This window comes from Camelina sativa, chromosome 4 (genome assembly GCF_030686135.1).
Source record: "Camelina sativa cultivar CO46 ecotype springtype chromosome 4, ASM3068613v1".
In the NCBI taxonomy this organism is placed as follows: Eukaryota; Viridiplantae; Streptophyta; class Magnoliopsida; order Brassicales; family Brassicaceae; genus Camelina; species Camelina sativa.
Window position 1 is genome coordinate 24,137,233 of NC_141883.1, and position 19,832 is coordinate 24,157,064.

At 34.3% G+C, this 19,832-nt stretch overlaps 3 protein-coding genes, 1 long non-coding RNA gene and 1 pseudogene across 12 annotated transcripts; 3 read left to right on the forward strand and 2 right to left on the reverse strand.

The window, feature by feature from the left end:
• The first annotated feature begins 3,013 nt into the window (after window positions 1-3,013).
• On the forward strand, window positions 3,014-5,145 carry LOC104781418 (ubiquitin-conjugating enzyme E2 14). The gene is made up of 5 exons (XM_010506089.3): window positions 3,014-3,258; window positions 3,398-3,500; window positions 3,817-3,914; window positions 4,018-4,118; window positions 4,575-5,145. Exons 1-5 carry the CDS (start codon window positions 3,213-3,215, stop codon window positions 4,728-4,730), a joined length of 504 nt encoding a protein of 167 aa, XP_010504391.1. The 5' UTR covers window positions 3,014-3,212; the 3' UTR covers window positions 4,731-5,145.
• Window positions 5,146-6,914: 1,769 nt separating this feature from the next.
• LOC104781419 (uncharacterized) lies at window positions 6,915-8,328 on the reverse strand. 7 transcript variants are annotated; one of them, XR_015597075.1, is made up of 4 exons: window positions 8,068-8,328; window positions 7,833-7,919; window positions 7,649-7,726; window positions 6,915-7,136 (listed from the first exon to the last, which is right to left on the reverse strand). It is a non-coding gene; the product is annotated as an uncharacterized LOC104781419 (long non-coding RNA). The 7 variants fall into 7 exon arrangements; XR_015597076.1 differs by having other exon boundaries at window positions 7,667-7,726; window positions 8,068-8,284; XR_766908.2 differs by having other exon boundaries at window positions 7,597-7,726; window positions 8,068-8,284.
• A 3,165-nt stretch (window positions 8,329-11,493) lies between these two features.
• LOC104781422 (CASP-like protein 4C1) lies at window positions 11,494-12,633 on the forward strand. 2 transcript variants are annotated; one of them, XM_087511476.1, is made up of 3 exons: window positions 11,494-11,941; window positions 12,017-12,175; window positions 12,361-12,633. In XM_087511476.1, the coding sequence occupies exons 1-3, from the start codon at window positions 11,718-11,720 to the stop codon at window positions 12,419-12,421; spliced, it is 444 nt and encodes a 147-aa protein (XP_087367602.1). In that variant the 5' UTR covers window positions 11,494-11,717; the 3' UTR covers window positions 12,422-12,633. The 2 variants fall into 2 exon arrangements, with proteins under 2 accessions (XP_087367602.1, XP_087367601.1); XM_087511475.1 differs by having other exon boundaries at window positions 11,501-11,941; window positions 12,040-12,175.
• Window positions 12,570-16,060, reverse strand: LOC104781421 (methionine--tRNA ligase, chloroplastic/mitochondrial). Its single transcript, XM_010506091.3, has 11 exons — window positions 15,613-16,060; window positions 15,208-15,501; window positions 14,946-15,113; window positions 14,687-14,811; window positions 14,464-14,557; window positions 14,057-14,155; window positions 13,726-13,906; window positions 13,527-13,642; window positions 13,262-13,417; window positions 13,010-13,138; window positions 12,570-12,926 (listed from the first exon to the last, which is right to left on the reverse strand). The coding sequence occupies exons 1-11, from the start codon at window positions 15,910-15,912 to the stop codon at window positions 12,747-12,749; spliced, it is 1,842 nt and encodes a 613-aa protein (XP_010504393.1). The 5' UTR covers window positions 15,913-16,060; the 3' UTR covers window positions 12,570-12,746.
• A 115-nt stretch (window positions 16,061-16,175) lies between these two features.
• Window positions 16,176-19,717, forward strand: LOC147946140 (arginine--tRNA ligase, chloroplastic/mitochondrial-like; annotated as a pseudogene). Its single transcript, XR_015597498.1, has 16 exons — window positions 16,176-16,383; window positions 16,471-16,537; window positions 16,632-16,733; window positions 16,819-17,034; window positions 17,133-17,213; window positions 17,343-17,426; window positions 17,561-17,665; window positions 17,767-17,945; window positions 18,055-18,139; window positions 18,240-18,426; window positions 18,539-18,608; window positions 18,692-18,761; window positions 18,852-18,940; window positions 19,106-19,174; window positions 19,270-19,368; window positions 19,470-19,717. The product of XR_015597498.1 is annotated as an arginine--tRNA ligase, chloroplastic/mitochondrial-like (transcript).
• Window positions 19,718-19,832: the final 115 nt, after the last annotated feature.

The following is a 19,832-nucleotide window of genomic DNA, read 5'->3' on the forward strand; positions in this document are numbered from 1 at the left end:
GAGAGAGAGAGAGAGAGATGCATGTAATCATATAATTCAATTTAACCTATTTTAAAAAAAATATTAAATTCATTATTGATTTAAAACGTTATTTATAAAAATACAAACGTTTTCGACCAATGTCTCCCTCTCCCGCGACATTATTGAGGGTACGAGATCAATACATCTGCTTATGAAATTTGAGAAATAAGTCTTTAGCAACCCGAATAAGAAAGAATATCAAGTAATTGTGTATAAACGGAATTGATTACGAGTGGTAGCTTGATGAGTGCCAATCTCCAAGGGATTGTGGAATCTTGGTCTTTTGGATATACTTTTGCAAAAACCAATGCCCTCGAATAAAGTGTGTATTTCCCAAAATCATATCGCTCTCTTTCCCATTTAGCATTAGAGACTTAGAGTTAAGTAAATTCATAAGGCACACACCCAATCCAATTTTAGAAATATACCTGATAATTAAAGTGCAAAAATAGCAAAATGCGTCAAAAGAAAAGAAAAGAAAACAAAAAACACAAAAGGAAAAGAGAAAGCATATATGTTCATGTCTCGTCTTTTGTCCGAAAAAAACAAAATGTTCATGTCTCGTCCTCCATACCATAGTCCACAACATATTAAATGCAACTTTAGGCCCAAAGTACATCTTTTTAGTTTAACTTTTATTTTATTTTATTTTTTAATTGTAAGTTTTCATATTACGGTCTAACCGAGAATAGTAGCTCACGTTCTTCCACATGCCCTCAAATCATAACCTCACTTATCTTCTTCTAATTCACATAATGTTCATGGATAACAATTACCAATATATGAATCAACTCTACTCTGATTCACTTTTGATTTCCTTTTTTTTTGGTTTCCTGAATTCGCATGCGATCGGTTTTAGAGCAATGTTAAGTTACGGATGAAATAAAGCTAGAGAGGAAAATGTTAAATTAAACTATCGTGGACAACTGATCGGGGTGCAGAAAGATCAAGTGTGTGGTAATGTGTTAGGAGTACTATAATAAGAGGTTAGATGTTAAGTTTAGTTAAATTAGAAAGAAAAGATGTTAGTCTTTCATATCGGTGTACGTTTGAGGCTGATAGCATAATACATTCGATGAAATAGATTCAGCGGTAACGGAATTAAGAGGTGAATCGAGTCCATATGTATTTTTTTTTGGTTTGAAGTAAAATCATAAAAAAAAAAAAAAAAAATGTATGGACTTTGTTTTGGGCTTGTTTCTTCCATATGACCTTCCGTGGTCTGGTCTTCGCTTCTTGGACTCAATTCCAAGATTTAGCAATTGTGGTTGGGATCTCTTCTAGATCATTCTTTTTACTCACACAATGCATGTCTAACTAAACCGGGTATAATGATATTTTGTTGTTGTTAATTATGGTTCGAGTCTTTTTTAAAATGCTAGTCTTGGTGGTGTCATCATCTCTATCTAAATGGCCGAGCCTCTTTACGTCCTTGACTTGCTCTCGATCTCCGTCTTGATCTTTTTTACTCGAGGCATTCGGCTTTTCGAAATCGGGCTAAACCTTTAGCTTTCGGCTATTCAATTCATTTAACCGCTACACGTTGATTTCTTTTATTTTATCTAAACCGAAAATCAAATTGGAGATTTTCCTCTTTTTTTTTTTTAAAAAAATCCCATTGTTAAGATTTTACCATTGTTATGAATAAATAACAAAAACAAAAATATAAAGTACACACACTGCCCCTTTTTTTAATTGGGAAAATCACTAGTTTGACCCAAATTGAGCAGTTAATTGCTAGATTAACTCCTAAAATTTAAGGGTCAGTTAGGTTAGTTTTATACCGAAAATACCCTTTTTTGCTTTGTTAGGAAAAAAAAAGTCAATATTACCCTTGGTTAAAAATTCCTGCAATTTCGTTTTTTTTTTTTTTTTATAAAAGTCTGCCATACAAGTAATGGCAGATTAATTTGTAAGTGGCAGATTTATTGTCGATGGCAGTTTTTCTTTGGCAAACTTATTTTAGATGACAGATTAATTTGCAGAGTTTGACGGCAGATTTTGTTTCTATGGCAGATTTATTTGAAGTGTGTAACGACAGTTTTTTTGTGAACAACAGATTTTCTTAACGCGACAGACTTATTTATAAAGTCATGACAGATTTTCATTGTTTTAGTCAATTTTCTTGGAATTTTGTGGCAGATTTTTTATGATTGTTGTAACAGTTTTATTTTTCACTTAAAAAATCTGTCACATTGCGACAAATTTATAAACGTAAAATTAATTGCTAGTTTGACATATAGTGGTGACAGATTTTTTGTAAGTTATGACTGATTTTTGGATTGATGGAAAAATCTGTTGTTTGATAACAGATTTTCGAAAGTCTTTTTAAAATTGCTATATTGACCCACATGCACAATATACGTTATGGCAGATTTTCTTATGTTATAACAATTGTTTTTTCCTACTAAAAAATCTGCTGCTTGATAACAGATTTATTATATATGAATACAATGATAACAGATTTGTTTTATGTTGTTATAGTGACAGCAGATTTTTTAGTCATATTTTATTTTTAAAAATTATATTAAAACAATAAACATCATATTTTTTAATCATTTTGTTTTTTTCATAATCATATTTTTTAAATCAAAATATTAAATGCTATATTGTATTTTCGTTTTAAAAAAAAATAACAATTTTTTTAGGTTTTTAGTCTATTTTTTAATCATTTTATATTTTTCATTAATCATATTTTTAAATCAATATATTAAATGCTAATATTAAATGCTATTGTATTTTCGTTTTAAAAAAAAAATAACATATTTTCTGGGGTTTTAGTCTATTTTTTAATCATTTTATATTTTTCATTAATCATTTTTTTAAATCAAAATATTAAATGCTATATTGTATTTTCGTTTTAAAAAAAAGCTAAAAAAAATCTAGGTTTTTAGTCATTTTACCTAAAAATTGTGTCATTCTAGTTATTGGATAAATTGGAGTGTTAATCTAGCAATTAATTGCCAAATTTGTGTCAAAGGTATATTTTCACTTTTTAATTATATAAAAAAACAACCCTAAAACTAAAAAAGTACTCCGTAGTAAATACTGAGACGGTTTGATTGCTGTAAACCATCACATCTCGTCTCTCGTCTCTCGTCTACAAAATCCTTTGGCCTTAACCTCATCTTCCCCCCCCACGAATCTAGTTCCTTCTCTCTCTCTCTCTCTCGTCCGGTGGCTTGTTAACGATGGCAAACAATCAAGCAAGCCTTCTTCTTCAGAAACAACTTAAAGGTTTCTCTTTTTTTTTTTTTTTTGTTATTTTTCTTAGTTCGATCCGTCTAGGGTTTTTGATTTGTGATTTTATGTTTTCTTGCTCTGGATTGGGTTTGATTTCGAGTATTGTGGTCTAATTTTGTTGGGTTCTTTTCAGATCTGTGCAAGAAACCTGTTGATGGTTTCTCAGCTGGCCTCGTTGATGAGACTAACGTTTTCCAATGGAGCGTCTCAATTATGGGTCCTCCTGATACTTTGTAGTAAGTTTCTTTCTTCTTCTTCTTTCTTTTCTAATTTGTCTTGCTTGTTGAAATCAGCCCTTTTCCTCTGTTTTAGTATCTCAATGTAAGTTAGTGGTGGATTCGTTTTTGATCAAGTTGTAGTTTGTTTTGCATTGCCTTAAGATGATTCCATTTGATTGGTTCTGTTGTGCTCCCACTTGTGTTATTGTTTGATTGAGGATAACATGAGTGACTTGTGTTTTTTACCTCGTCTCTTCTTATTGATGTGTTCTTATTAGAGACTCTTATGTTTTTGTTTGATGGTATTGCAACTTTATTGCTTTTGATTTTGCAGTGAAGGTGGTTTTTTTAATGCAATTATGACGTTTCCAGAGAATTATCCTGTTAGTCCACCAACTGTGACGTTCACCTCAGAGATGTGGCATCCTAATGGTGTGTGGATTTAATTCTTCTGGAGATAACTAATTTTTGGTTTACCTCGAGCTTTTAGATTCAGTCTTCTGATGATGATTTTGTGCTCTTTTTTTTACTCTAGTTTATGCTGATGGAAAAGTTTGCATTTCTATTCTTCATCCTCCTGGTGATGATCCTAATGGATACGAGCTTGCCTCAGAACGTTGGACCCCTGTTCATACGGTATGTGTTTTATTTTCATCTTTTTCTCACACCGTTTAGCTTCAGTACCCTCGTAGTTTGTATGCAGGGCTGAGTTATCTATGGGTTTCGATTTCTTGGGGTCTGCTTTATAGCCTAACATTCTTGGAATACAGCTAGCTTTCTCTTGTGTAGAAAGGTTTTAGAAAGAGACTGGTTTTGTTTGATATTGAGCTTATTATACGCTCCGCATTTGTGTCACTTGCTTTTAAAATGTTCTTGGAATTTATAAGTCCTTAGGAGTACTCTGGAGAATAGTGCAACTTAGATTAAACCTCTTTCAAGTATAAGGGTACTTGCGTGGAATATGTACTACATACTGATTTATCTGTTCTGTACCTCTTTAATCGATAGTGTTCGAGTGTTCTCTCTTATTAGATCATATGAGAAAAGAAAACAGAGATACATTAAAGCTAATGTTGGGTCTGTATGATGCAGGTAGAAAGCATTGTGTTGAGTATCATATCGATGCTCTCGGGTCCCAACGACGAGTCACCGGCAAATGTGGAAGCAGCAAAGGAATGGAGAGACAACAGAGCGGAGTTTAAGAAGAAAGTGAGTCGCTGTGTTAGAAGATCGCAAGAGATGCTGTGAACATCTCTCTCTCTCTTGCGTTTTTTTCGTGTTGTAGAAAATTTCTATTCTAATCTTATGAGAGAGCGTTAGCAGAACCATCTTCAAGCAAGCAGCAAATGAATCTGACTGTCAAAAAGCAGCTCTTCTTTTCTTCTTTTTTTTTTTTTTTTTTTTTTTTCTTCTTTTCTTTTGGTTTTGGGTTTGGCTTTTAAGGTTTGGAATATTGTAGTGGAATCAAATCCACTCCATATATTAGGATTATCGTTAATGGATTCGTTTTCACATTCTCTTTTGATATTCATTTGATCTGGCTTTTCTTTTTTAACTTTATTCTGGTTTTGGGGTAATTCTTAAATTTAACTTCTGGTTTTGGGATTATCGTTAATGGATAGTTTTGTTTAATTGCAAAAGGTCAGAAGTTAGAATTCGAAAAGAATATTTCAATGTTGTCGTTCGGTTGATATACTCATATACTTCTGTTCTCTAGACGAGTCTTTAAAAAGTTGCTGTTAACAACGCTTAACTTGATTGTTTTGATTTAAAAACTGGTTGTTCAACCAAATTTGGAGATAATGGTTTCCACTTTCCAATGATGTAGCCACGGTCACAGGAAACAAAACCCTTACTCGAACCACTCGATGTCTATGAAGAGTGCGGTCTAGCTCACGAGCTCATACATGAGATACGAGCATCCAAATTATTATCTCAGTGAACTTGTCCATATTTCGGTTACATGACGGATCACGAATGTGTCAGCCCAAACTTTTTGCAAGTAGCTATCATATGCTAGGTTTCTTTCTTACTCAATATTAATATTACTCTACTCCATCTTCCCAGTTAACTATCCATAGACAGCTGATACAAAGGCCAATTATATTATCTTGAGTTTAATACGGTAAATCGTTAAGCAAACAAAAACAACAAGGAGATCCAAAATATGTGAACAGAACAGTTTGATGTTAAAACTTAGTTTTGGTTTTGTTTTTCGTTGTTCTCGTGAAAAGGAGCGTAGTAGTAATAGGAGGAGATGGCTCGAACGTCATTTTCAAACTTTCTTTTAACAACAACTCCAGCATTAATTACCCAAACAGTTTTGTTACAAAACATTTAAAAGACAGACAGCAGCAAATAGCAACAAATGTTTGGTTTTTATTGCCTTTTTGTGTACCTAATCCATTTTTAAAATAAGGGAGGATTACTATACTAGGTCATAAATAGTGGTTTATTACTAGAATGTTACATGCCATCGTAATTAAAAGCCACATAGGAAAAAGAGTGTTAAAAAGGAGCTGTTTTTGGAGAGAAAATGTCCCGTCAAACCATAAGTCTACCATTATAGTGACGGTAGAGTTAGTAGAAATTGGTAGAGTTAGAGAACAGATTTATGGTTTTACTTAGATTTATGTGGTAGATTGAAGTAGAGTGGCAGTAGAGATATATTTATATGAGAGAATTAAAACACTAGTAGAGTTACGTGGCAGAGAGATAAATAGTTATGGTAGAGTTAGTAAAATCCATAGAGTTTTGAGGTAGAGTAAGTATCAGCCGTAGACTTAACTTTATTGGTGGTAAAGTAAGCAAGAAAAAGATTCTTAGAGTTATGGTCGAAATAGAGATAGGCGATAGACTTAATTGTAGTAGTGGTAAAGTAAGAAGGTAGAATTGAGTTATATGGCAGACTAATAAATAGTGACAACAGAGTTATTGTTGATGATAGAGTTATTGTCGAGAATAGAGTTTTTGAATTGTGTTGTGATAGAGTTAAGGCTTACTAAAATAGGTTAAAATTCATAGACTTAGCGTTTAGTGTAGTGATAGAGTTTGTAATTGGTAGAGATTTAAGAAATTTAAATCAACATTAGAAATTAATTTTTTAGGTTAAATGAGATTACCTAAATGGTGAAAAGACAAAATTGCCCTAAGCTAAGAGATACCTGAATTTGTACAAAGTTGGATATGTATGTATTGGTAAAGTGTTGATGGAGATCACTATGATTGCAATTTTTTTTATGGCCTAAGGATTAGCTAATACTTATCTTCATGATCTAAAAATAAACCATGTTATTTTCATTTGCATGGTTCGTATGTCCATGTTCTAATGGAGTTTGAGGCAATTGACTTGTCGGTTTATAAACGTCATCAAGACAATTGGATATATGCACAATAACTCTAATGGTGGTATGAAGCTACTCAAAAGGTAGATGAAGAGCAAAATAATAATTTTATAAATTTCAAAACAACAATAGGATGTTCTAATTATCCAACAATACAAATAGAGGTATACAACAAGACTATAATTCACTAGAGCTAACATAACATGTGATTGTTGTTATTAAACCCTAAGTATCCAAATCCATATTTTAGTCTCCGAGGGTCTTCTTTGGTAACTTATTACTCACCTACACAAAACACTTGCACTGTAACCTGAGAAATCATCAAAAGCCAAACAAACAAGTGAGAAATCTTTTAAATTATCACTATATACAAGAACCAAGAAGGGACAAACTGTATACAATAAACTCCCAATGGAAAGGCAAAATCATTAAACCAAGTAATCATCAATTTGATAACCGTATAGTGTATCATACAGTCTCTATGACTTCATTCACATATATGGATTCAAAACTAGAAGCTTTTTCACTTTCCAATTACTTAAACAGAGGCAATGAAGCCATAAAGCTACTAAATTCGTCTGTCTTGATGGCGAGTACAAACAGAGTACCAAAACAACCCAGAAAATTATGGAACTTGGTGGAAAGATTCACAACAGACATATTAAGCCACAGAAAAGAACAGATCTTGATTTAGGTTTACGGTTTTAAAGTTATGACCAAATTCCCAATACATAAGCAAAATTATGGAAATTGGTGGAAAGATTCACAACACAAAGAGCGATCAGGAGACTCAGAATCAGAAGTAAGAGGTGGTCTATGAACATTGGAAGAAGCTCTGACATGATCATATCTACATCTACTCCCGTAAAAGCATATCCCTTTTTGGTAGAATGTGCAAACCTAATTTTACATAACAAAACAAGTTAACTAAAATTTTGAGACTCAAAATTCAAAACCCGCATTAAAGAAGAAAGAAAGAAACAATCTTGAGAAGAGATTACATTACATTATTCGGCGGATCCTTAGAGTCATGAGAAAATTCACAATTTTCCCCTTTCAAGCACGAGCCACGGACAAAGAACTTCACAGTATCCTAAAACGAAAAGGGATAAAGAAATCAATTGAACCCTCCACAGAAACCAAACCAGCTTCAAAAAGCATCGACCTTTACACCAATACAAAAGAAAAAACACAAAATTGAAGAGGTAGAGTTAGGATGAATCGAGAAGTTTGGGATGTACCTGTCGGAGGACATATGGGGATTGTGTGGAGAGAAAGAAGCGGGCGCTTCCACCACACACCACCGCGGGCTGGAGCTCGAGAGAGAAAAGAGAACTAGGTCTAATCTTTTTTTTTTATCATGGTTTATATTTGTTTTTTTTTTAATATATATTTAAGTTTTTTTAAACCAAAAATTAATTCATAATGGCACTTATATAATAATAAGATTATAAAGGTGGTTATATGTCTTTTTCCAACAAATATGTATTACTCTAGTAAGTGAAACGATTAAGGACCTACTCTAATAATAAACCATGATTTATGTACGGTGTGATCCGTTGGACATAAATCCAATTTTAAAATTTTTTGGATTCTTTCGAGTTTTTTTTTCCTCTTCGTGGCGATATCAAGATGTCACTGTGTCGGGATATTTTATCTGTCTTGTCCGTCCGGAAAATAAATATCCCCGAAAATATTTTGAATTCAATCCTTTTTTTTTCTCTCCACTCGGATCAACCCGCCGACTTGGCTTCTTATATTTAAAGTGAATCGTGTATCGACTCCAATGATACTATAGTTCTGTACCATTATGGCAGAGAATTCGGGTAAAATGTGCACTTCCTCAAGAATGAAAAAAAAGCGATCTACTTTCATTTCGTATTTTGTCTTAAATTTTTGGACTCCTCGATACTACTAGTCTAGTAATTTTTTCTTAAAATAATGTATTGGTGTCTTATATTAATGATAAGTCAGAAATGTGCAGTGTAATAATATATGAAAAACCGAGTTTCAAAATATTTCGTTTCGAAGTGCACTTTCTCTAGCTCTATAGCTCTCACCTGTTTGGTCGAATCTCTCTGACCACTTACGTAAAAAAGCTCATTTGCATTAATGTTTCGACCGTTTCACGTTTATTATTAATTATCGAAAAGCATATAAAATTGAGGGATTTTGTCATTTTGAATCATATATGAATAGTAATGGTTACAATCAACCCGGTTCGGTTAAGGTTAATAAACCTAGACTATGATTATTGGTAAGTCTAAAAACTTACAATGGTGATATTTATGCAAAAGATGAGAAGAAAATATCAACCAAAAGATCTATGATTAGTTAGGCTTGTTAGATTTCTTAGCATAAGTTTTTTATCCATAATAAGTCGCGTTATCTACTTAATATTAAAAATTAAAAAATAGAAAAAATGTTATTGTTTTTACACATCTCATGATGCCACTAGAAGATATATGCAAATCATATTATTTGCCTAAATAATTTAAGAGATGTATAAAAAAATTTAATACAGTACAACCTCTATAAATTAATACTCTTTAAATTAATATTCGCTATAAATTAATAAATTCTTCCAGTTTTAAGTTGGTCCAGGGTAAAAAATAACAAATTTCGATAAAATAATAAGATAATAATTTTTTTAGGATTCCGATATAAAAATATGTCTCATCAATATCATAAATTAATAATCAAATAAACTAATATATATATATATATATATCTAAGAAAATCTAGTGATATATGACTTTATTGTTGTTTGTCTATTCTTGAATTTTTATTCTGATTGGAGTTCATCTCTAATTTTTTTTCGTTGGTGTATTTTCAAATAGCATCCAAAAATTATAAAGAGTGTTAGATGCAATAATTGCTTATTTACATATAACTAGTTCTAAAAGTACTGCAATAATTTTGTCGACTTTATCATTACTATGAAGAATAGTTGTAGCAGTTTCTTTTAAACTCTAAACATCTAACATTTATCATTTTTACCTAGATAATTTATTAAATAATTGACATTCATCCTATTACGATAGCCAAGATTATAAATTAAGAAAATTCTTTGAAAATGTGAATGATAACAAAAGTATTTTATTTTGTAATAGAAAATTTTAAAGTTATGGAAATGAAAGAATATCTTCATAAATTAATAAAATATGATTAAATTATCTATAAATTAAAACTTCTATAAATTAATAAAATTTTATTGTCCCGACTTTATTAATTTATAGAGGTTTTACTGTGCAGATATCATTGTAAAGAATGTTTTTTTTTTGTTTTCTTATAATTTTAATCCATTTTTAACCATATACCAAAATACAAAAAAAAAAGATTTTACGATAATATTTGATCAATTATAAAAGGATGTTAAAGAATAAAATTAAAAAAATATTATTTGCCTATTTAATAGATTCTAAATAGTAAACATATTCCACAAGTGGAAGTCCCCTTGGCCCAATGGTTGGTTTAGGGTTCATTAATGTTTCTACACCAGGAGGTATGGGGTTCGAGCCCCGGATAAAGCGATTTATTAATTGTGCAGATTAATGGAGGCAAATTTACAGAAAATCTCCAGTGATGCACAATTATCGCCGTTCGCCGTGATTCTATATACACATGAAAGTGAGCATAGAGAAGGAAGGTGACCAACAAGAGCATGAAGCAGGAGAGCAAGAGTGTTTGTAGTGAATCTAATAGGGTCGGAAGGAATTGTCCATGGTAGAATCATATGTAATTGTTCTCATAATTTGCAATCAATAATAAATCCAGACGATAAAAAAAAACATATTCCACAAAAGATAATCAATCTTTTTTTTTTTTTTTCCTCTCACAACACTGGTATGATCATTGATATCCAACTGAACCACGAACGAGCCTAAACCAAAACAATCAAGAACACCGACATTAAACCAGTTCGGTTCTCAAACTACAGTAAAACCTCTATAAATTAATAAGGTCGGGACCACGATATTTTATTAATTTATAAAGGTTTTAATTTATCGATAAATTAATAATTATTAATTTATGAAGAGATTTTTATTTTCATAGTTTTCAATATTTTCGATTAAAAATAAGATATTTTTGTTATAATTCACACTTTTATATTTCTTAATTTATAATTTTGGCTATCGTAATATGATTGATGTCAATAGTTTACTAGATTATCAAAGTGAAAATGATAAATGTTTAAAAGCTCATAGTTTAGAAGAAACTATTGTTACTATTCTTCATGATGAAGTCATAGAAGATATTACAGTATCTTTATAATCAATTACACGTAAAGAAGCAACTACCGTGTGTAAGATGCACTACAATTTTTGGATACAATTTGAGAAAACAACACAAAAAGTTTTTGATGCAACGAGAAAGATTATAGAAAAGCTCCGACAAGAATGCAAATTTAAGAATAGGCAAACAACAATAGAGCTATATTTCACTAAATTTTCTTATATATAGATATATTTAGTTTATATCATTATTAATTTATGATATTGATGCGACTATATTTTTACATGAGACTTGAAAAAAAAATATTATCTTATTATTTTATTAAATTGTGTCATTTTTTACATTAGTTCAACTCAAAAAAATTTATTAATTTATAGCGAATATTAATTTAAAGAATATTAATTTATGTATATTTTATAGTGTCTCTCTCTGGCAGTCTCTCTTTACCTTTCTCTTATTTTTGCATCACTTTCCCTCTCATTCTTTCTTTCTTATCTCTCTCTCTCTCTCCTTCATTGCCTCGTGACTGCAACCAAATCACTTTTAAAAACCCGCCGCACTTCTCATGAGTCTTCTTCTTCTTCTTATAGTTCATCATCATCACCGTCGTTAACTGTATAAAACATATCTCCTCCGGCCGATCTTCAACTCCGCCATGCGCTCGCCGCATGGTTTCCGTAACGGCGGCGAATCTCCGACATCCCGGGACCGAACTCACTTCCACTCAACCGTCACAGCTCAGAAACTCCGCCGATTCAACTCCTTAATATTCCTCCTCCGCCTCGCTTCTTTCTCCTTCTCCCTCGCCTCCGCCGTCTTCATGCTCACCAATTCCCGCGGCTCCGGTTCTCCTCACTGGTACGATTTCGACGCTTTCAGGTTCGACTCTTCTTCTTCTCACTCTTAAATTTTTTTGAAAACCATGAGCGAATCTATCTCGAAATTGAAGATCAGAATCGGGAGTTTTAAAATTGCAGATTCGTGTTTGTGGCAAACGCGATCGTGGCGTTATATTCAGTGTTTGAAATGGGAACTTGCGTTTGGGAATTCTCAAGAGAAACCACCTTATGGCCTGAAGCTTTCCAGGTCTGGTTCGATTTTGGCCATGACCAGGTAACTAACTACACTCAATTTCAATTTTCTTTTTAAAAGCTTTTTAAAGTCGTCATTAAAGTAAAACATGTTTTCAATCATTGCTTCTAATTATTTTATTCTTTAAGTTGATCTCCCTTAAATTTAATTAATTAATTGTGTAATGTTTATAATAATTAAGTTGTAATATGTTCAAATTGGGGCAGGTGTTCTCGTACCTATTGCTATCGGCAGGATCGGCAGCAGCAGCATTGGCTAGAACGATGAGGGGAGGTGACACATGTACGGCTAACAAAGCCTTTTGTTTGCAGTCTGATGTAGCCATTGGTTTAGGCTTTGCTGCTTTTCTCTTCTTAGCTTTCTCTTCTTGCTTCTCTGGTTTTCGCGTTGCTTGTTTCCTTATTACTGGCTCTCGTTTTCACCTTTACTGATGATAGATTCTTTAATGATAATAATAACATAGAGTCGTTTTGTTTTCATGGAGTTTGTTGATTCATGTGTTTAATACACTTTACCATCAAGGAGAGATATAAAAAAGTATAGAATCAAAACTATATATGAAGAGCTTCTCCATTCACCAAAATTGTTAGATCTAAGCTTCAGCTACAGTCGGAGTTTGCTCTACCTTGACCTTGGCTTTTCCGGTTTTCTTACCAACCTTTGGCTTCTTCTCCTCTTCTTCTTTCTCTGGATTCAGCTCTATCCTTGCAAATACGGGACTCGCTTGCTCCATTACTTGTCCTCCCTTTAGCCCTCCCCATTTGGTGTCATTCTAAAATAAATAAAACCGCTAAATCATGAAGTTTTTTGTTCAACGGCACTAAAAATCAGGTGTTGGAAATGATGATTTCTTACCCAGGTTATGCTATTATATTGATCAAGTGAATAGCCCAGCTGTGAATATATCCTCAGGCTTAAGCAAGGCGCAACGGGGGATAGCGCAACCGCTATAATTCTCATTACTTCCAGTATTATCACCAGATCCTGTAGTTATTATAGGCAGGTAACAAGTCACTAACCTGATATTATTCTCTAACCATCAAATTGGTAACAAAATCCTTTGTTTTGTTATGAAGTATAGTATAATTAGGGAAAGCAGATAAAGACCTTGGCTGCAGCTTCAGCTGAGACACCACCTTGTTTGAACAGGAACCAAGGTGCTCGTTGATCCATGTAGGTATTTCCCGCATTTCCAATCTCTAACACAGCTTCACACGCCGATGATAGTGACAGACTTTCATAGTTTGTCCTAGCCTTTTCAACCTTTTTAAGAGAAGAATGGTACAATTTGAGAAGGAAGGATTGACTTAACGAAGCCATTTGAGATGCAAAAATGCATAGAGAAGTCAAAGATTTCATTTTGGAACTTTACCAGCTTCTCCACTGTGTCTTTCAAAGGAACTCCTTCAGCTGCAATAGTCGAGTCTACCACTAATGTGGACTCACAGTTCTTCTTAAGAAGTCCAAGAGTACGGTTAAGGAGATTTCCTGAAGAGAGATACATTATTGAACAGATTTCAAAAGACTGGACAACCACCTAAGAATTAGTTTTAGTAGATTGAAAAAAACACCTATTGTGTTGGCGAGATGAGCATTGACAATTTTTATAAAGCGGTCTTCTGAATAGTCCCCATCATTTCCAAATTCCACCTCTCGAAGGAAGAAGTACCTGACAGCATCTGGCCCAAATTTCTGAACCAACTCAAAAGGTTCTAGAGTATTTCCCAACGATTTTCCCATTTTCATTCCATCCTATTATTTGATAACCATGGGGATATCAGAAAATCAATAATCCAGTATTCCACTTACATGTAAGCATGAGTGAAGGAAGTTGGAAAGAACTAGAGAACTCCAACACTGAACAGGGAATATGCAGCATCAAGGTTTTTTTTGGTTCTATACCTTTGTTAGAAACCCATGGCCAAACACCATCTTGGGAAGGTTGAGACCAGCAGACATAAGCATGGCGGGCCAGTAGACGGCATGAAATCGAAGAATATCCTGCAGAAAAAATGAACTTATCAAATATACAAATAGAAAGTCATGAATTTGGTAACACATGTGTAAAGAAGGTTGTACTTCTGGACGTCATCCAGAATAGATATAAGCAAGAAACAAACAGTTCTCTCCTAATCATTTAACTATACTGTTTCATTACATTTCACTGAACCAAAAAAAAATACAAAGAACCAACAATTACATTTTATGATCACAGGATTGTTATTCTTTCCAGCAAATCCCAGTTAGAAACACATATTGAAGGTGAACCAGATTAATATCACAAGAGTCCATAATGTGTCTAAGCTAACCTTTCCGATCAAATGCAATGAAGCAGGCCAGCCTAATGAAAGAGCAGTTTCTAGATTTTGTTGCTCATTGTCCTCTGTTAGAGCTGATATGTAACTGTAATAAAAGAGAAAAGAATCGACGTTAAAATTAAATCTCACAGTTTGATACAAAAGTTATAAGTTAATAATGAAGAATCAAGCAGTAACATAAATAGTTCTCTAGTACAAAAGAAAGGATATATACCCGAGTAGAGCATCAAACCAAACATATATGGTTTGTTTATCGTCGTCAGGAACAGGAATTCCCCAGTCTACTAATGCTCGAGAAATGGAAAAATCCCTTAAGCCACTCTTTATCCAACTTTGAACCTATAAAAGAGCCTATTAGAAGAAGGATTAAGATAGACTGCGGTATACTAAAAGAAAAAGTCTCTATTTTGTTCTGAATACTCTGTATCACCAAAGGTCCACAAGCACTACATGAATGCTACAAGGACGAGTACCTCATTTAGACGATACGAAGGTTGCACAAAACGAGGATTCTGGGACAAAATATCTTCAAGAGGTTTCTGATATTTCGATAAAGCAAAGAAGTAGTTATCTTCTTTCCTTGCAACACATGGAGCTTGGTGGACAGGGCAACAATTGTTTTCAAGCAACTCTTTCTCATCCTAGAGAATTCAAAACCAAAACAAACCTATAAAACTTTGTTCCACACACAGAAAAGAAAGTATATATATATATATATCTTTCCTCAATTCAAACCTTATATTCCTCGCAGTTAACACAGTAAAGTCCTTCATAATCAGCTCTGTATATATCACCGTTTGCGAAAACCCGAGCATAGAACTCTTTAACGATTGCTTCATGCTTAGGATCAGTAGTTCTAATGAACTTGTCATAAGCTATATCAAGATCTTTCCAAAGAGCTCTATAAGATTGAGAAATAAGATCACAATGCTCAGCAGGGTTACGTCCATTAGCAGCTGCCGATGTAGCTATCTTCTCACCATGTTCATCTGTTCCTGTGATAAAGATAACCTTCTTGCCAAGCAGCCTCTACACAATCAACAACAACAACCACAAAATCAATCCTTTGATTTCTCCAAAAAAAAAGATAAAAATTGAAACTTTGAAAAGTCAGAGAGAGAGTGATTGAGAGAAGCACACCTGGAAACGAGCAATTGAATCAGCGGCGATAGTGGTGTAAGCACTACCCATGTGAGGAGGGGCATTAACGTAATAAAGAGGAGTGGTGAGGACAAATGTTTCAGCTCCATCGACGCCATTTTCCTGACTTCCGAGGCTGGAGGAAGTGCAGTAGAGGGCTCTTTTACCGGATAAAGATTGAAGCTTTTTGGAAAATCTGAAGGTGTTTCTAGAATAGAATGCTTTTGTATTAAGAGGAGTGTTGAAAGGGTTTAACAAAGAGAGGGCGTTATGTAGCGAAGTGTTCAACCTCGCCGCCATTGATAAAATGACCTTCACCGGAGAAGAAAAAGAAGAATCAGATGAAGGAGAGAGAGAGAGAGAGACTGGCAAAATTTGGAGCGCAATTTAGGTCATTGGTTCGGTTTAATCGGTAAGCGATGACGAGAAATTAAACCAAAATCCGGTTATTAATAAATTTTAGATTAATTTGTTTATTACCAAACAAACCGATGGAAAAGAGACATAACCGGGTTAGGCTTATAAATTCTCTATCTCCGAGATTTTTTGGTAATCGCTTTGAGAAAGGTTGATCAGTCTGAGCCCTAAATCTCTCTCTCGTTTCTTGTATCGCAACCAAGAAGACAACATGGAAGAACTGGCAGGTGTAACTCCCGGGGAATTCAGGGGAAACCTAAAACGGGAACTCAAGAAGCTCTTTCCTCCCGCTAGTGCGCAACTCTCGATTGTTGCGTCCAAAGGTCAACATCGTATATATGGAGATTATCAATGGTTTGTTGCTCCATCTTTTTTTCTCGTTTAACCTTAATGGAATATTTTTCAGTTTCATTACTCAATTCTTGTTTGCTTTTTTTGCAGTAACGATGTACTGCACATGTTGTCGCCAAAACCTTTCCGGTCCCATTCTGCTCAAGCTACTGGACAGGTTTGTTTGTTGGTTAGGTCTTTTCCATGCTCTATTATGGTCGTGTAGTAGTAGATTCTTGTTAACTCTTTTTATTTTGTTTTTTCTCACATAGCACTTTGTTTCAAATTTCCCTGCCTCTGAGATGGTGAAATCATGCTCTGTTACTGGATCTGGATTTATCAATTTTGTTATATCAGATGATTATATCGCCAAGGTACTAACTCACTCTTGTTTATTTGCTCACTTGTTCTACATATGATCATATCTTACATAATTTTTTTTTGTCTATATCCAAGCAGAGCATTGAGAATATGCTAATCAATGGAATTGACACATGGGCGCCTACTCTTCCGGTTAAGAGAGCAGTTGTTGATTTTTACTCTCCCAACGTTGCAGAAGACATGCACGTTGGTCATCTAAGATCACCTATCATCGGTGACACCATTGCTCGATTGCTCGAGTACTCAAAGGTTCATGTTCTACGCAGAAACAATGTTGGTGACTGGGAAACAAATGTAAGCTACTTTTTCTTCCCTCCAACTGATTTCTTCATTGTCTTTTTTGTTTCTTATCAAACGAATGTAAATTGCCTACTTTGCTTCCTCCCTTACAGGCTGGTATGCTAATCGAGTACCTCTTTGAGGTATATCCTGGTGCAGTTAGTGAGTCTGTGACAACAATTGGTCATATTCAGGTCAGCTGCCTTACTTCATATGGACGGACTCTCAAGCTTTACACTTCTTTTTTTTATTGTACCAAATGTTGCTCTTTATGTGAAAGTCCAAAAGCAATTCAGTTTCTAACTTTAGATGTCATCTGATAGTTTTCTTACTTCCACTCAAAAATAAAATTTGACGAGGATCCTCACTTTAGAAAAAAGGCACGACGTGCTGTGGTCCGTCTTCAGGTATAACCCGAATCACTTTTGCGTTTTTTATGTTTGGCACTTGGCAGTGTCTCAGTATGCAGCTTCAGAATCTTACTTACTATCATGTCTCTTTGTTTATGTCTTTTTTTGTTTTTGGCGTTTCTTCTGTGCAGGGTGGAGATCCTGTTTACGCCAAAGCTTGGGCTAAGATTTGTGAAATCAGTCGAGCCGAGTCTACCAAGATTATTCAGCAACTCCAAGTTGAGGTTGAAGAAAAGGTATAAGAAATAGCTGGACCTTTACTATATTTTCTTAAGTAGAATGGAAAGAGAGATACATCGATGGGTTAACTAATGGAAAATACTTTGATTCATGACAGGGAGAAAGCTTTTACAAACCTTACATTTCTAACATGATTGAGGAATTGACCATTAAGGGGTTGGTTGAAGAAATTGATGGTGCTCGTGTTATATCCATCGAAGGCTCGAAGAAACCACTCATGCTTGTCAAGAGAGATGGTGGTTTTACCTATAGCACAACAGATATGGCTGCTCTTTGGTGAGTTAACTTACTAGTCTATATTATATATCTACCTCATATATTTTGACTTTTTGTGTCGTAATTGTAATATGAACTTGCATATTATGTAAAAATCTTCTTGGCTCAGGTATCGGCTTAATGAAGAGAAAGCTGAGTGGATCATTTATATGACAGATGCTGGCCAGCATAACCACTTTGATAAGTTATTCAAAGTAGGTTTGATGAATATATTAGTTTTATTTAAGGTCTGGTCGATTTGTGGGAATGTTATGTCGGTCGTGACTGTTGTTTTCCTATTACTCTCTGAATCAGGCTGCCAGAAAAGCAGGATGGCTTCCAACCAATGATACAACTTACCCTAGAGTTAGCCATGTTGGTTTTGGTGTAGTCCTTGGAAGAAATGGCAGGCGGTTTAATAGTTGGTATGCTTATAATTTTCGTCTAGCTGATTTGCTAGATATGGCCAAGTATTACAGTAAAAGGGCCCTTCTAGAGCGTGGTATATTACTTTAATTTGTATATAACTTTGTGTCTGGATTTTGTTGAAATCTGTTCGCTTGTTCTGTTATTACGTGGTCTAACTCGTCCCTCACATGTTCTTCTCTGGTTAGGCAAGGACAAAGAATGGACACTCGAGGAAATGGACGAAACAGCTGAGGCAGTTGGATACAGTACGATGAAGTAAGTATCATCTCTATTATTACTGCTGGTGATACTGAATTATACATCTAACTTGTGGTGTTGTTTAATTTTTTCTTTTCAAGGTTTGCTGACCTGAAGAACAACAGATTGGCAAGTTATTGTTTCAGCTATGATCAAATGCTTTGTGACAAGGTACTGGAATTTGAAAGCTAGTCTACATATTTGCTGTATGGAGTCATCTGCACATGCTTATTGAATAATTTGATCATATGTCATGAGCAGGGGAAAACAGCTTTTTACCTCTTTACGCCCATGCTCGGATCTGCGCAATCATCCAAAAGTCAGGCAAAGACATAGATGAGCTGAAAAAGGTATGGTAGCAGCATGAAACTTAATTCTTCTTATCATTGTTCATCTTTTGATCTTCTGTTCGTCATCTTGGCTGCACTTGAACTTCCTGTTGTCATTTTTAAAGCTCTGTGTATGATATGTGTGTTTACCTACCAAGTCTGTGTATTGCACTTATTTTATTGCAGGAAGGAAAGCTAGCATTGGATCATGCAGACGAACGGGCACTAGGGCTTCACCTACTTCGGTTTTCCGAGGTAGGACACATGCTGATTATATAGTGTTACTTTCATATTCGATTTATTTTTTTCTTAGTAACAATTGCCAATCCATGTGTGTGCATAATTTGCAGACGGTTGAGGAAGCGTGCACTAAACTGTTACCGAACGTGCTCTGCGATTACCTATACGGCTTATCCGAACAGTTCTCCAGATTCTACAACAATTGTCAGGTAAGCATCCTCAAAGTTCCTGCTTTTCTATTTAGCCTAATCAAAAACCCTCCACCACTAATCAATAATTCATCTTTCTCTTGAACATTTTTTAAAAAAAGGTCATTGGTTCAGCAGAGGAGACAAGCCGTCTCCTACTTTGTGAAGCAACGAGAATAGTCATGCGGAAATGCTTCCACCTACTTGGCATCACCCCTGTTTATAAGCTTTGATAAAACGAGTCAAAATGGCAAAAGCGTTTCTGTCCGTTTCGAGAAAAATGTCACAAATGTATTGTCCAAAATTCATCCAATGATATATTGAAACGTATACATATGGTTCATCCAATGATATATGAACACGCGAAAAATGCATGTTCCAATCGCTTAAGAAATACGCCACTTTGACCATCCGAGAAAACTGGACTTGGACAAAAAGACAGATTCTTTTGGAACGGCGTTTTACACATGTTGGGCCAAAAAAAA